The sequence below is a fragment of the Corvus hawaiiensis genome, chromosome 6 (genome assembly GCF_020740725.1).
Source record: "Corvus hawaiiensis isolate bCorHaw1 chromosome 6, bCorHaw1.pri.cur, whole genome shotgun sequence".
NCBI lineage: Eukaryota > Metazoa > Chordata > Aves > Passeriformes > Corvidae > Corvus > Corvus hawaiiensis.
In genome coordinates, this window is record NC_063218.1 from 55479049 (window position 1) to 55495160 (window position 16112).

The following is a 16112-nucleotide window of genomic DNA, read 5'->3' on the forward strand; positions in this document are numbered from 1 at the left end:
ACCACAGGAATTTACTGAAGTTCTTCTAATCATAGTGCATGCACACACCCTCCTTGTCCCCTCTTCAAAAGATCACAGGTCTAAAGAAACTCGGTGCTTAGGGACATGGTTTAGTGGTGGATTTGGCAGTACTGGGTTAATGGTTAGACTTGATCTTAAAGGTCTTTTCGAACTTAAACAGTTCTGTGATTCTATAAAAAGTTTGTGAAAACGATTTTGTAAACCACTGTTTGAATGAAGACCGATCCATCTGCCTCCAAGGTAAAGGGACACCTCACTGACTTTTAGTGTGTTTGACCAGGTTTCTCTGGGCATAGGAAACAAATTTAGAGGTCTTGTGCCTTGAAACTTCCGCTTTGTAGCCCAATGCATTTCAACTAGGATTTTCACATTAGTTTAGAAGTCTTTTTCCAGAAAGATACACTGTTTGCTTTCTTGCTTGAGCAAGTAACAGGATGTGGCATAGCAGATTGGAGATTCTGTTTATCGTTCAAAACTTTGCTTCTGTTAAGATCTAGAGCTGTCCCTGCTGGGTTTTGCCTGGACCGTACACTTTGGCATCGTTTAGCACAATGGGCTTGCCGTGGTAGCATGGAAATATTATCCCTGCAGTTTTCATCGCAGCCACATCTCATGAACCTGGATCCTGGCAAATACTTCATGATGGGCAAGGTATTTGCTGGATTTCACCCAAATCTCTTTGCCTGATATTTATGAAAAAATTGTGGTTTCTTCTGTTGCTTCTGATGAACTATGAAGAGACCTGATGGCCCTGCATGCCAGTATTGTGCCTGCTGGAATATTCATGTAACACACCTATACATAACTACAGGCCCAAATGAAGGGTACAAGTGAAGCTTAGTAAGGAAAAAAAAAAATCACATATTGGGGTTTTTTCCTAAAACTGTCTCAAGAAGGACAGTTGTAAATGCAAGTCAACTTGTCCCAGTTTCTGTAAATAACTAATTGATGTAACAACGTGTTGCCAGGTGGTGAATACCAGGATGATGTTCCCCTTTTACCAAAAAGTTTTAAACCCACTTTCTTTCCTTTGAAGCTTTTAAATTATTAATGTCTGTGGCTGTATACAACATGTTATCTTTTGTCTTTCATGCATATTTTTCCTCATCACATCTTAGTCTATCTTTTTTGCTCCTCAATGTACCATAAAAATTCATTGTACTTTTTAACAATCTGGTTGGAAATACTCTGTTACTTTTATAAAACTATGTTATTTTGTCATATTATTTAAAGAGAATATTCTTATACCAAAGAAGTTAAAGCAGAAAGCATAGCTGTGTATTAAATCCAGGCATATGCATATGCCCAATCTTATTCTCACCTTGTGAGCTGGAAACAAATTTATCCTCAAGCATGAGTTTTAGGTGATGCTGGCAATGAAAATCTGGAGCCCTTTTATCCCTGATACGATGCTTTCTACTGTTAAAATGCAGCCACGTTGAAATGGTGTGGAAACACCTTCTTTGCTCAGCAGGCTCCTTTACTGTGCTGTTAACTTATCACTCGGGGTGGCTGGGCACATTGAGCAATTCACCACACAGAGCTGGCATAGTACAGGGCTGACTGCAGGTACTTAGGAAAACAAAATGTGTAGACTTTGGTCTAGTTCTCCTCTTCCTGAAGTCAGCAAAGGGTGTTCCTGTAGGCAAGCAAAGCAGTAGCAGTAAGTTGATAAATCGCTTTTAAAAATTCCACTTCCATTCTTTAAATGACCAAATGGTCAAAAGACTGGAGCAGAGCTACACCTAGGAGAAAAATGCTAGGGGAACACTCTAAGGCAAGTGAATGATTTCTTGCACAGTCTTAACCAGCTTGGCTGCTCTTTCTTACTAGCCTAGCCCGTGGTTGGGATATTACATACCTTGCCTCTTCTGTTCTGTTGGGAAAGTAAAACTCTGGTCCTGAACATTCTGAGCCTCATATTAAAAGAAATAAAAACCAGCTGTGCATGGACAGATATGCAGGTGAACAAGAAATATTTGAAGTGTGGTGGGGAGGGGACTTAGCCACCTTTTATTGCCTGGCAAGAGTACATACGTGAGCAGGATACAATTAATTTGATGTAATGTTTGGCTCATCTGTCTGAACAAGACGCTGACAGGGAACATGGTGAGAGCTCTCATGGTCTGCTCTGGATTTCTCTATACCAGGTGCAGCAGAGCCAGCCTGAACAGCAGCCTGCTGACTGCTGTGTCCTGTGCTGGGATTGTGGAGCATGATCCTGGAAGTGTTCCATTGTCAAATACAAAGCAGAGCAAACCCCATCCCCAAAGCTACTATAACTTAGACCTTGTGTTTATCTATAAAGCCTTTTGTAATGAATGCAATATTAATTTAAGGCCATATGTTCAGGTATATTCCTAGATAAATACAAAAAAAAAGGTAGCATACGTAATTCTAAATTTAAGATACAGGGGAAAAATGTTGTAACTATCCTCAAAGAGAAACATCACAATTGGAAGAACATTGCAATAATGTTATACACAATGAACTGCACATAAATCCTGAAAGAAATCCATTAAAAAACCCCAAATCAAAACTGTAAACTTAAGGTCTGGCTGCTGCTTTAGCAGCATTACTTAAAGCACACAGTATTCGAGTTTCCAGATCTGATAAAGTTCATCTTAAACACATGGTTTCATTTAATTTTTTCCCCTTGCAACGTGAAACTACCATAGTTCATGAGGCTATTAAATAATTAATACTGTATTTATCATTAATTTACATATACTGAGTGTTGAGAAATAGGAAAGATTCTGGGTCTTTTCAACTATTTTGTGAGGGACTTGGCAAATGCATGTTGAATTCTGACTATGCTGTATTTGCACAGCCCAGTACCCATTGGTTTTTGGGAGGTATCTGGCTTGTTCCTTCTGTATTTACTGCAAACAAAGGGGTACAAAGGCAAGCACACTCGTGCTTGCCAAAATGCTCTCTCTTCTTCTATGCCCACAAAATCCTATATTGACATCCATATATAGTATAGTCATTTGGCTCCAAATGGAGATTTCGTTGGGTCACTGCTCTGTTTGTAAATGCCAGATTTACAGGCATATTTTTAAAAGGGTTTGATGTGTGTATTTCTTCTTTTGAAATTGTCGTTTATTATGTTCTTAAAAATTATTCAAAACTGTTCATCTCCTAATACATAGACTGTATAAGCAGCATTTCTGTAAAAAGAGAATGAGATGTGAAATTCAGGCTGAAATTCGTAGACAAGAAGCTTAAACATAACTGGTGCTATGAACCAGAGAGGAAACATTAAGGAAAGGATTGTGCTGAGGCTTGGGCTCATTCCTGCTTATAACCAATGGCAGGATGGATGAATAAAGTTTTTCTCCAGGGCACATACTAACTGCATGCAACAAATAGGCATTGATGTCTACCCCTCATCAGCTAACCAATGTTACCGGCTTGTAAAAACACAACAATTATTAGCTGATTTAGAAATATCCTCATGGTAATTTCATTTCACTTATTATGCCTAATGGATAGCTAGATATTTGCATGAAGTGTGTGTGGCTTTTTGCCTGAATTGTTAATCAAGTGATTAAGTGGTAAGTGAAAGTAGTGCATCCAGATGACATTAATGCTGTTCCAGTCCTGGATGCCTCCTGAACCAGTCACAGCAAATTATCTGTTTTAAACATACTTCTCCCTTAAGCTGCTCATCTGCAAATCAAAGCAGCATTGGTATAGGCAATCTATCGTGTTAAGTCACCTTTCCTTCCACAGGCTTTTTATACTGGTCTGACTACAACAGTTGTTTTGTTTTGTAGAAGTGGATGTGACAATGCCCACTGCTTCTCACCACAGACATAGCTGAAAACTGCAGGCAGAAGAGCTTTGCAAAATGTTATCAAGACTGAAATGTATGTAGTAAGCTTGAACTTTAACTTGCAGCAAACTATTCAGTGACACTTTATTACTTCATGAGTTCTTTCGTGTGTCCAGATCTGGGGGCCCCAACACAAGAGAGAGATGAACTTGTTGGAGCGCATCCAGAGGAGGCCACCAAGGTGCTCAGAGGGCTGCAGCACCTCTCCTGTGAAGACAGGCTGAGAAAGTTGGTGTTGTTCAGCCTGGAGAATGCTTCAGGGAGACCTTCTAGCACCTTCCAGTACCTAAAGGGTGGTTACAAGAAAGCTGGAGAGGGACTTTTTGCAAGGGCAGGTAGTGACAGGACAAGGGGAAACAGCCTTAAGCTGAAGAAGTGTAGGTTTAGACAAGATATTAGGAAGAAATTCTTTATTGGGAAGGTGATGAGGCTCTGGAACAAGCTCTCCAGAGAAGCTCTGGACACTCCATCCCTGGAAGTGTTCAAGGCCAGGTTGGATGGGGTTTTGAACAATCAAGTCTAATTGAAGGTGTCCCTGCCCATGGCAGTGTTGGAACTAGGTGATCTTTAAGGTCCCTTCCAACCCTGACCACGATTCTATTTTTCTATCAGTGCTGAGCACGGGATGTAGAAACATCTGCTGGCAGCAGGGACCCTCCTATCCTTCAGGGCCTTCACCTCGGAGTAGCTGTGGACGAACTGAGCTGTGTGAGCCCTGACACTGTGTCCACGTCTATCTTTGACTTTCGGCACCCACGTTACCTGGCCCCCTTCTGCGTGGTCACCCACCCTGGGGAACTTACCCACCCAGCCCCAGTTAGCGCCTGGCTCCTCCGCAGGGGCGGAGGATGGAGCCCGGGGCGAGGCGCTGCCCCGCGCCCCCGGGTACGGCCGGGCCCCCACACGCGGTGCGTGCCCCAGCCGGCAGCGGAGCGCGGCTCTCGCACCGCCCGGGGGCTACCGGGAGCCGTGCGAGGGGAGCGGGCCCTCCCCGGCGGGAGGGCGGGCGGGAGGAGGGAGGGAAGGAGCGGGAGAGCCGGGAGAGCGGAGCAGGAGCTGCCTCAAATGCTTGAAATAATTCCGCTTCCGTTCAGAGCCGGGAACAGCCTCCCACGGCACCGGGGCCTCGGACCCGTCTGCTCCGTCCCCCAGCGCCGGCGGCGACCGGCCCAGCATGGCAACGTCCCCGCAGAAATCCCCCTCTTCCCCCAAATCCCCCACCCCGAAATCTCCCCCCTCCAGAAAGAAGGATGACTCCTTCCTGGGCAAGCTCGGCGGCACGCTGGCCAGGAGGAAAAAAGCCAAAGAAGGTAAAAATTAACAGGTTTGCATATTTCCTGGGAGTTACCTTACTATGGGGGGGAGGGAGGGAGGAGACAGGAGGAGAGGAAAGGCTCTGGGGAGCGGGAGGAAGGGGCTGGCGGGGAAGGACGTGCGGGGTGGGGTGGGCAGGCGAGCGGCGAGGGAGGAGCCGCCCCGGCCCCGCCGCTCCGCCGGCACCGCGCGGGGGCCGCTCCGGGGCCGCTCCCGGGCTCTGTGTGCGGGCTCTGTGTGCGGGGCCGCTCCCGGGCTCTGTGTGCGGGGTCTGTGTGCGGGGCCGCTCCCGAGCTCTGTGTGCGGAGCCTGTGTGCGGGGCCGCTCCCGGGGTCCATGTGCGGGGCCGGGCAGCGCTGCTCCCTGTGCGGGCCCGGCCGGGGAAGGAGCGCTGCCCGCAGCGGGCCAGGCGGGCCCCGCAGGCCTGGGAGCGCACGGGGATTTTCCCTCAGCAGGTTTTGCCTCCGCAGTTGCGGTGCGGACATCCAAAAACCCGGTGCTCCAGCTCTCCGTGACTCATAACGCGTTGTGTTGGTGTGCGGTGGGGTCCGCACACAGCGCTCGGGGAAACCTGCGTAATGCGCACGACTGATGTAATGTTCAGAGCAGTGATCGTTCCTCAGGGGCTCGAAACGCAGTTGTCCTGGTGCTGAGCAAAAGACTTTAGCCTTGCGACAATGAACCTTTACAGAACGCCAAACGTGTACAACATGTTGCCTGGGTCTTTGTCCGTACATGTGAATTAATACTCACCCCCTGCTGAATATGCCTGTATGAAATCCCGTGAGACAGGGAATTGGAATTTAACCTCGCCCACCCATCGTTTTCGCAGCTGATTTTAATTTAAATGTGATGCAAATAGAGCCAAAGTATCAGTCATTTCAAAACGGTTTTTCAAGCAATATTCATTGCTTGCAATTGTGAAGAAGGGTACTGTGCTCAGCAGCCCCTTGCTTCTCATGGGCACTGAAGCCAGGCACACTGTGTTTCAGAGTAGCACCAGTGCTGTGAACAAGGATGACACAACTTGGGAGAGTACAGCCCCTCATTCTGTAGCTATCACATCATCATTCCGTGATGTATGGCCTTGCTTTTCAATTCAATCCATGTTGCACAATTGTGCTCGCATTGTTTGGCTTTTTCTGGTCATTGCAGATGGATCAGATGTTGATGAAATAGTAAAGAATGACAAACGTCATTAGTTACCAAGTTTTTTACATTATTCTGCTTGAGTATTTGTGACTATTAGTAACTCCTCCTTGATGAGTCCATTTTGTAGGTATGTTTAGAGATCTTTAAGTGAGCCTATTTGTTGCAGTTTGGTTATGTCCATTATATTGTTGTTATTATTGTTTTTACTATTAAATGCTATTTTCCTTAGTGACAGATGTTTGAACTCAACAAATCTCCAGCAAACTGTTAGAGGCAGCAGTTACTTTTATCCACAATCTTTGTAATCTTACAGAAAGATGTATTCTGTGAAATCATATTTCTTATAATTACTTTAATGTATTACATTTATTGATTAAAATCTGCACCTGCAGATTATCATTGTCTAGCCATTTGAAATTTTGAAACTGCATTGTCCTTGTCTTTTGTGTTTCCCAGTTTTCTGTCTAAAAATAACAATGGTTTAGAGAGTTTGGGGTTACTTATTAACTTAGTAAGGACTTTGTTATTTACTGATGGACAAACAAGTATTGTTTTAAATTCACCTTAGTATCCTTTTTACTTGGGCGTGTGTTTATGACATTTCTCTGGTGGAAGTCTATGTAGGGGTGAGATTGATAGTATTCTGTCTTATCTTTCTGTTTATTGATTTGTTGGTTTTAACACATTCTGATGGCTTCAGCCTTACTGTGAAGCCTGTCCTCTTCTTACTTCCTAATTTTTTCTCTACTAAAAATAAATACAAGTTTGCAAACTATTAACGAGCATTCTTCCTTGCTGGCTGTGGCACACATAGGTTCTGTCTTAAGCTGTGCTGATTTTTTTTTTTGTAGAGCTCCAGGTGTTTTTAAAGCCTAGCTGGGAATTTCAGAGGTCAGATTGCTTGTTCATCCAGGCTCTGTTCTTTGGGGTTTTTTTCCTGCTTTAACCAACCTGTGGCAGGTTTCCTATGGAGATGGGTCTTGGTCATAGGAGGGCATGTGGTTATTCAACTGTTAGCACAAAGGATGTATTGGAAAATGTTCAGGATAAGTCAGGATAAATGAGGGACAACTGGAAATTTCCATGTCTTTCAGTTGGTGTAAATTCGGCTGCTACATAGAGGACAGAAACTTACTGATTTACTCCAGTGTTTTACCACAAGGGCTAAGAACTGGTGGGTTTTAATAATGCAAAGATATTTTATCTCTTGTAGGGACGATGCTGGTTCCACTTCAGTACTGTCTCTGCTATGTGTGTAGTTAACTGTTGTAGGTGATACATGATTACACATCTGTGAGTTTTGTATTTATGGCAGCAACAAGCGTTTTGATCATTGTCAGAATTACATTTTTATATATTACAACAATAGAGCTATTGCCAAAATGCTCCACCATACCAAGGATGAAAATCCTTTAGGATCTGAAGTGACATTATGATGAAGAGTAATCCAGATGATTTATGAAGAGAGTAAAGTTTATGTAGTTTTAGATGTCACAAAAATAGTTTATAATACAACATAAAATGGGATTTCAGTATTGACATTAATATATATGTATAAATATATAAAAAAAAATATAGCAAACCTTAGCTTATGAATTTCAATGTTCTTGGCGATGGTAAGAGGTCCACCAGTGGTAGAGGTGAGGGCAGTCTAGAGAAGTGAAATGAATTCTCTAATATAACAGCATGAGTTATTGACCAAAACAAAGAGTAACCTGAGATACTTGAGATATCACACATGATGTAAGCAGGGATTAGTCATACCAGAAGACATATGATAATATGGGAAACAGATTAAATATTAGAGAATATTTGATAAAATCTGGAATTTAGAGCTCAGATTTGTTTATGTTGTCATCTGTCATGTAGAGCCTTAGTCTGGTTTTCATTTACAATCTCTCATTGCCAGTGGTGTAATTCAAGGATGAGAACATTGTACTTCAGTCTTCCCTTCCATTTAAAGCTGCATCTTTAAATGGTGTATATGTTCTGTTAAGGTAGCAAAATTCCAAATTATTAAGTATGTTTGGAATTAATTAAATCAGCTTTTTAGGTGGTGAGAGAATTGTGAACTAATACTAGAATATTTGATGGCCTGTCTGCAGACTGAACTGTGGTGTGCAAAAGTTATTTGTAGATTTTAGTAAGGTTCCATCCCCCTTCATTGCTGAAAGGCATTTAAAGATTGGGCCACCGCATATATGCTAGAGAAGGATCCCAGTCCTTATCTGTCAGGGGTTCAGATGTATGGTGGAGCTCATCATATTAGCAAAAAAACCCCACACAAATTAGATTTTTTGTAAGCTCCTTGTAGTAGTCTGTACTGTGTACTAAACTTGTCTTTAAACACATGTAAGAAGAGAACAGAATGGCCTTTTAAAAAAAGTAACTGTGTGTGGGGGGGGTTGTGTTATCTAATGAATTTTTCATGGTGGGTTTAGTAAGGTCATGTGTGATTGTCCTCCTTTAATTTTCCTGGGCTGGCAATTATAAACACAGAAAATTTGCTCCCCCTAATAGCTTACCTTAGTGGAGAATGTAAAGAATTGGCCCCTGACATGCTAATAAATCTGTGACACATTTGGGAACAGAGAGTGAAGTTCAGAATTGCTTAAATTGCAGAGGAGCAGATGGGAAACAGACAGCTTGGACTCGTGAATTTGGTGGAGAGCAATTGTATGGGCTCAGTCAGTTTCCCAATTGATGTGACATAAATTTTAATAATTTCACTGCTCTTTAGTTTATTTGGGGTTGATGTGCAGGAGAAAGAATGAATTTTCTGCCATTCTCCACTTAGGATATTTCTTCTTTTTGTGTTGTATGTCTTGTTTTGATTTAATTTTCTTATGTGGGGTCACAGTAGGCAGTATTCTCTGAGTGCCTCAGGGAAGAGTATGTTAACAGTGTAAAATACTGTAGATTCTGGTGGTTTTTGATAATAACCTTAACTTTCTTAATCTTTACTTCATGCATTTTATGTAATAATATGAAATTGGAAAAATCTAAGAATACAACGTAACAGTAAATGTAGGGTGATGAAAGCTTTTCAGGTGTTTTAAGTAAAATGTTTGTCTTTCTGGAATCCCTGAGTAAAATGTTTTGCTGTGTGACTCACTGACAGAAAGATCATGCCTTGGTCTTGCTCTGGGCCTTTTCCTATATGAAATAAATCTATTTCATGGTATACAAGAAGTGTTCTGCTAATATTTAATTGACTCATTTTCTTTGGACCTGTTTCTGCAACTTACTGCACAACTAACGCACATGACTAGTTTTTATGTCAGTAGATGTTTGTGCTTGTCTGTTTCTTGTGTGAGAGGTTCTAGGCTGGCTGAAACACTCTGCAGGCTTTTCTTCTCTTCTGCTCTCCCCTGATGCGGTATTTTAAAGCATAAGCGGGAAGAACTGATCTGTGTCCTACCATCATATTTGCTAATGTGTAGCATTAAAATGTAGCATGAAAATGAACCACTGGATGCTAATTTCATACTGGTGTTTAGGAGATGGCATGTGGTGTCTCTTGCGAAAAGGAAGACATGCGAAAGGCTTTATTGTCACTCTTACCAATATTTTTCACATTCTGTCTTTCACTGCAGCTTATCAGTACATCACCCCTCGGCCTTCTAGTGCCATCAGAGTAGCTGAACAGCCGGTTTTGCTGTCTGACATGAACGTGTTTTACCACGAACCTCACTGCACAGCAACTGGAATGTGCTTATAATCTTTTCCCTATATTTCTGTGTCCCTGGTGTACTGCCACAGGCGCATTAAAGACAGCTGCAGAGCTGCTGCTGGACAGAACCTGTTAGCATCACCACTGAAGTAATTATTGCCTTAGAGCAAGTTCTGTTAAGCAGATAAAATACTTCTGTTCTGTGGAAGGAACGTGGAAAACCAGAAAAATACAGGGGAGGTCCACTTGCTTTGTTTGTTGTCATTTCACTGCTTCAAGCCTTCTGAGCACATCTGCAGTGGGAGAGGAACTCCTCAGGAGGACAGCACGGGGGTTTTGTTTGCGTGCTTTGAAGCCGAATTGTCAGGGGATGTCTGGGGAGGCCTGTGTGGCAGCGGAGGAAGGGATTGCTCGGTGGGAAGGAAGATAATTGCCTCTGAAAGCGTAGCTGAACACCCAACTGTTGCTCAAGATGGGATGGCGATCGCCCTGCAGATGCAGCTCCCGGGCACAAATGTAGATGACAGCTCCGCCCTGCTTGATGCTGTTCGGCATCTGTCGAGCCGAGCTCTGCCGGGGTGGAGCATTTTTTTACCCCCCTTCTTTTTAATAGCCTCTGGCTCCAGTTGGTTCAGGCGAAGGCATGAAAATATTGTGAATGCGTTTCTGAATCTCAAAAGTAAAAGATAATCCTAAAATTATTCTAAAAAGTTTATTGTTTCAACCAGTCCAGTTATGCTTGGTCCATGTGTTTCACCTACAGCAATCAAATCTGCAGGAACGTGTGAGTCCCAGGTGCAGCTTTTTTGCCAGACAGCTTATTGAGTCAATATCCAGAGTTATCATGGTAGAGCCGAGTGTATCCCTGCCTGCTTTCTGCGAGTGCCTCCTAGCAGGTGCAAAGGGGTTAGATCACACAGGATATGGAAGTGTGCTGACAGTATTGACAAGGCACAGCACTGCCAACCTCATCTGTGTCAGAGATGAGGCAAAGGAGCCTGTGGCGCTGTCTCACTGGAGGCCGGAGGACCCCTGCATGCACAGAGCCAGGCTGTGCATGATTAATTTCTGAAACTTATTGCTGTGGGATGCTTTGGATGCCAGAAATGTTTTTTAAAGGGAGTGGGGGGTGGGGGCTAAAAGTGGGTCTGGGTGGATCGTAAATGCACAAAATCTCCAGTGTCTCCAGTGGCCTACTTATGAATCATGTAGGCCTTCACAGACATTTTGTGTTCAGAAATCATAAAATACTTTTTGTGGCATCTGTTAGGATTATGAAGCTGTTACAAAACTTATACAAAATTCTGTTGGTTTGCCCTTCCCTGTTTGTATTGTAAAGAAGGCATTTATACCAGGGACCAGGGCCTTGGGCTTTGAGCTCTTATTCTGACCCAAAACAGCCATGAATTCTACTGTTTTCTGACTACCTGCATGACAGCAATAGAGTCACTGAACTCCGTCTTTGCATTTGACTTGCAAAAGCAGCCTAAATTACGTGGGGAAGTCAGCTGCTGCAGAAGTATGCCTTTTATTTCCTGAGTTTTTCCTATTTAAATAATTCCTTCGTGTTCTGAGCTGAGGTTTCAGCTAAAACTAACCATGCACTGAACAAGTGGTTGAAGAGCCTCCAGTGCTTTCAGATTACAGGATGAAGCCATGGAAAAGAAAAAAAAAACAAACCAGCTAGAGACCAGCTCAGACTGATGCACCTTTGTTTCAGTGCTAATTTTTTCTTTACATCTCCAGATTTAAAACATGCATTCCCTTATATCATCCTCATAAAAGCACGTATCCACTTTGCAGAGTGAATGTGGATATAACCAAGTAAAGCTGTAGAATAAATATGAGATACTCAACTGAGGATGAAGTTTTCATCCTTAGTGAAGTGAGTGTGCTGTCAAGAGAATCTGGGGTTTTAGAACTCTGATGTTTCCTGTAGCATTTGAAGGAATCTGCCCTGAAGGTAAGAGAAGACTAGGGACCAAGATTCTGGCTGAGAGAAAAGTTCTTACTGGATTTGATTACTGCTTGTGGGCTCTACATCTTTGAAACCCCTCACCTTAAAGGCAGCTTCCTGTAAGTACAGGTCTGTGCTTCTGGAAATCTCCCTTGGACAGGATCTCTGGGATGTATCCTAATTTTTCTTTCTTAATGCCTTTCACAACCATTGAATGATGCCCTCCCAGCAGACCAAATACTTTAATACTGGGCTCTCTGCCTTTCTCACAGAGATTAAGGACAGTCCAGTTTATTTGTTATGTCACTGTATCCAAGATCAAGTGCTTCCTAATAACTTAATCCAGAGTTCTGCAGTCTTTTTCAGCAAAATGCTGGTGTTGCTGAAGGTGAAATCAGCAGTTGTAGGGACACAGTTCTTTGTGAAATGAAACTTCAAAAAACCAGTGGTTGAGGTATACCTAAAATTGTGTTGCTTTTCCATCTGCTTCTTCTTTCCTCTTCCTTCTCCTCCCCACACCAGTTCCTATTCAAATATAATGTTGTATCCCTAAGCTGTTTTATCAGCTAAACTGCAGCCAACCCAAAAGGAGATGATCCTGGAAGGACAGTTGCCACTGAGGTGGTGCAGTCAGTGCTGTGCTGGAAGCCGTGTGGTTTCGTTTTTTTGTGAGGGAGGATGAGCTGGAAGGCAGGATGTTTTCCAGTGCTTCACATTTTCACTTGCAGCTCTTCCAAATGTGGGGCTGGGGTGGGGCTGAAGGCGTAGCTTGCTCTCCGTGTGTTCTGTGTGCCTTCTCCAGCCCGTAGTAGTTCCTGTGCTGCTTTGGAGTGTGTGGCTGTAGTTGGAGCACTGAGTAGCAAAGCACTCAGAGCTGTGCTCTCTGCATGTATCATCATGCATTTTCTGTTTGGTGTGCTAATACTTACTAATAAATAACATTATTTGGCTTGAATACCTTTGTCCCTGTTGGAATTGGGTGTGTATGTGTGTGTTGAGTGCCCCAGTGAGTTAATTCACTTTAGTGACCAAACTGAAATAGAAACAAAAGATATCTTGGACCAAAAGCAAAATCAGATCAACAGCCTTTTGTGAATCTTTAGCCTACTCTGCAACTACCCCTTGAAAAGCTGTGCTCAGGCCAGAGAAAGCCAAGGGCCAGAAAAAAACCAGGGATGTGACTGGTCAAGAGTGAGTTGTACTCGCAGAGCAGTATTAGGAAGATTAGCCACCATCTGTTCACCCAAATCCTGCACCTGGCTCTAGACTGTGCCACTGTTCATCAAGCAGTGATCTTACTCAAAATATTAAAGAATTGCACGGTTGAATAACAAGGCTCTACAGTCTCCCAAATGCTCTGGTTTCCTTTCAGTTTTGTAGTAGTCCATGTGAAATAATTGCATGTGGTGCTATGAAATGTTCTTATCATTTATGTGGCTTTAATACAAAATTAGAGAGGACATAAGTCATGACTTAGCAAAACTGCTTTCCTTTTAGTCTTTGCACTTCTCTTCCTGACTTCTTATTCATCTTTGTGTCAAGCAGCACATAGCGTACCATGGTTGACAATACGTTTTTCTTAGATAATTATTTTTGTGAAAGAAAACACCTGGAGTGTGAATTTCTGTGAGTCATTCTTGGTAGTTGTAGTCATGGTTAAGTCCTCCTGGCTTCTCTGATTCCTGCTTAGCATAGAGCTGCTCCTTTTCTTTACCCTTCCAGTGGAGTGGTAGAGCAGTCTGTAGCACTGACCCAGTGATGGGTGATATTAGCCTTTATTCATAGTGAAACCTATGAAATCCCACTTGAAAAAAGGGACTTTAGGAGGAGAGGGGATGCAACAGTTGTCACTGAGCACTGTTCCCCTTCCTCAGCTCTGGGCAGAGACTGAAGGGTGTGGTAGAGTGATGTCCCAGACATGAAAATACAATCTCATACTGCAGAAGCTTTGAAAGAATAAAAAATTCCAAAAGTAGCCTAAACATTATAATTTCCTGAATGTTCCTTTAGCATAAGGTTCATAATTTTTTAATGGGATATGTGTTCACAAGAAAAAAAACTCTGCCACTACATCTATCTAAATCGCCTTGGGAGATACCAGCTCTTTTCCACTGGCCACGTTTCTTTGGTCATTTTCATAGGGTGCTTTCCTGTGTTCACATCTACTAAAAATACATAAAACTCCATGTGACCAGCGATGCTCCCTTTTCCGACAGCATGCACGTAATGATTGCTGGGTTCTTTTCTGTTAGGACTTGGTACTCCAGCTTCTCATTTATTGCAGAGGAAAAACTGAAGTTGCTTCTGATGGCCTGGCCGTGGGCTTTGTGGATTCTAAGAGGTCCATGTTAATGTGTCAGTCCTGTCCTGCCAGTTGCACCTGCAGTTCTTTAGCCCACGGTGGATTGTTTCCCTGGAATTACAGTAGGGAAAGGCTGGGTGTTAGGTGATCACAGGGCTGTGGCTGACCACATTCCTGGCTCAGGGACAGGCAGGTGTCACCCTTAGCAAACAGATGGATGGGGTGCAGGCAGCCTACACAGCACGTGTGCTGCAGGGCTGGGAGTTTACGTCAGAATTTCCCAGACAAGAATGTCTGAATTGCCGTGCCCTGCTTATCCAACTGTGAGCTGGATTAATGAAAGGGAGAGTTTAGACAGAGAAGTACTTTGGGTACATTTAGTGGGAGAAGAGATGTTTTCTTTTGTATCTGTACAGGTGGTCCTTTTGAAGGAAGCCAAAATTAGCTTCCTCACCTGGGTAACGGCCTGAATAGGTTGGCAGGGTGTGAATCCATTTTCAGCAAGTGTAAGGAAGAGTGTAACGGTTTGCCAGTGCACAGCCTTTCATTAATTTTTTTCTTAGCAAGTTTTTTCTTTGGCCATTGAGTTAGGCTGAGGCCTAATTTTTTTTTTTTTAACCGTAGGCAGTTCTAAAGTAGCAAACTATTAATAGAGAAATATTGGTTTAGAAGAACACTAATGCACAAGGGATTCTAGAGCAAACGAGGCAATGCTGTCAATGGTTCAGATTGTTCTTAATTACAATAATGGCATTATAGGAGCTGCAGTTGCTGTCGGGCACAAAAGAAGATAATGATAATGTCAGAGTGTCAGAGTGCTCAGAGTAAATGCAGTATAATGTATTGCAGAGCTGAATTCAAAAGATGATATGCCTAACTTGTCGTCAGAGTGCATGAAGAAGAAGAATGGTAAAAGGTCAGAACACTTTTTGTTGTAACTATGTAGTTCAGGGGGTTGGATTTTGTGGTTTGTTTGGGGTTTTTTGTGGCCTATGCTTTCAGGCTTAAGAAGAAATGTCAGGTCTCATGTGTTTAAATGATAAGTATTAATTTTATTAGAAGGTGCGGTCACATCTGTCCTACGTGCTTGGAATAAAGAACACCACTCTTGCTTTGGGAAGGAAAGGAGATATCTATTGGCTCAGTACCCTCAACACATTTGATATTGATCCTGTCAGAACAAAAGAACATGACTATGGTAGATTTGGCCCTGAGTCAGAATTTGCCCCAGTAGCCTCTGGAAGTATGTCCAGACCTATTTGATTCATGTGACCCCTATTTTATAATGAGACCAAAAAAATTCAACTCTGAATTTAGGCATGTTTGAAATCTGGATTTGAATTTTATGGCTAGAGGCCAAATCTGAACTGCAGCATTTTTAAACATTTTTATGCTGTGCACTCAAATTCATTACTGCAGAGGAAGAGACTTCAGTGTTTCACTGCAAAGTAAAACATGCAGCAGAGCAGCTCATGGTCTTGCATTCTTGTCACTGCTTTGTTATAATTCTCAGTCATACATAAGAACACATAATAAACTGGAAAATAGTGGTGGTATTCCTCATTATACCACGAGTGTTCAAAGTGACTTAGTGTCTTGCATAACTCGTAAAACCTTATTGCAGTGGTGGGTTGAATTGGGAAAAAAATAATCAGCATCCAGTTGATTTGCGGCTTTATTAATTTGTTCATTTTTAACTGACTTGAAATAGTTACCCACAAATAAATTATCTTTAACTGATTTCAAACAGTTACTCCCAAATGAAACGATTTATATAGAAGCCGAATAAGTATTTTTCAGTTGTTATCTCATACACAAAATGCCAGCATGTAAACTCGGTTTTTCCTAAGCAGAC

General features: G+C 42.7%; 1 protein-coding gene across 1 annotated transcript in view; it reads left to right on the forward strand.

The window, feature by feature from the left end:
* Positions 1-4880: 4880 nt before the first annotated feature.
* PARVA (parvin alpha) overlaps positions 4881-16112 on the forward strand; it is a 63124-nt gene continuing 51892 nt past the window's right edge. Inside the window, exon 1 of the mRNA XM_048307090.1 lies at positions 4881-5169. Coding sequence (XP_048163047.1) covers positions 5034-5169 — 136 coding nt within the window. The 5' untranslated portion in view covers positions 4881-5033. The remainder of the gene's footprint in view (positions 5170-16112) is intronic.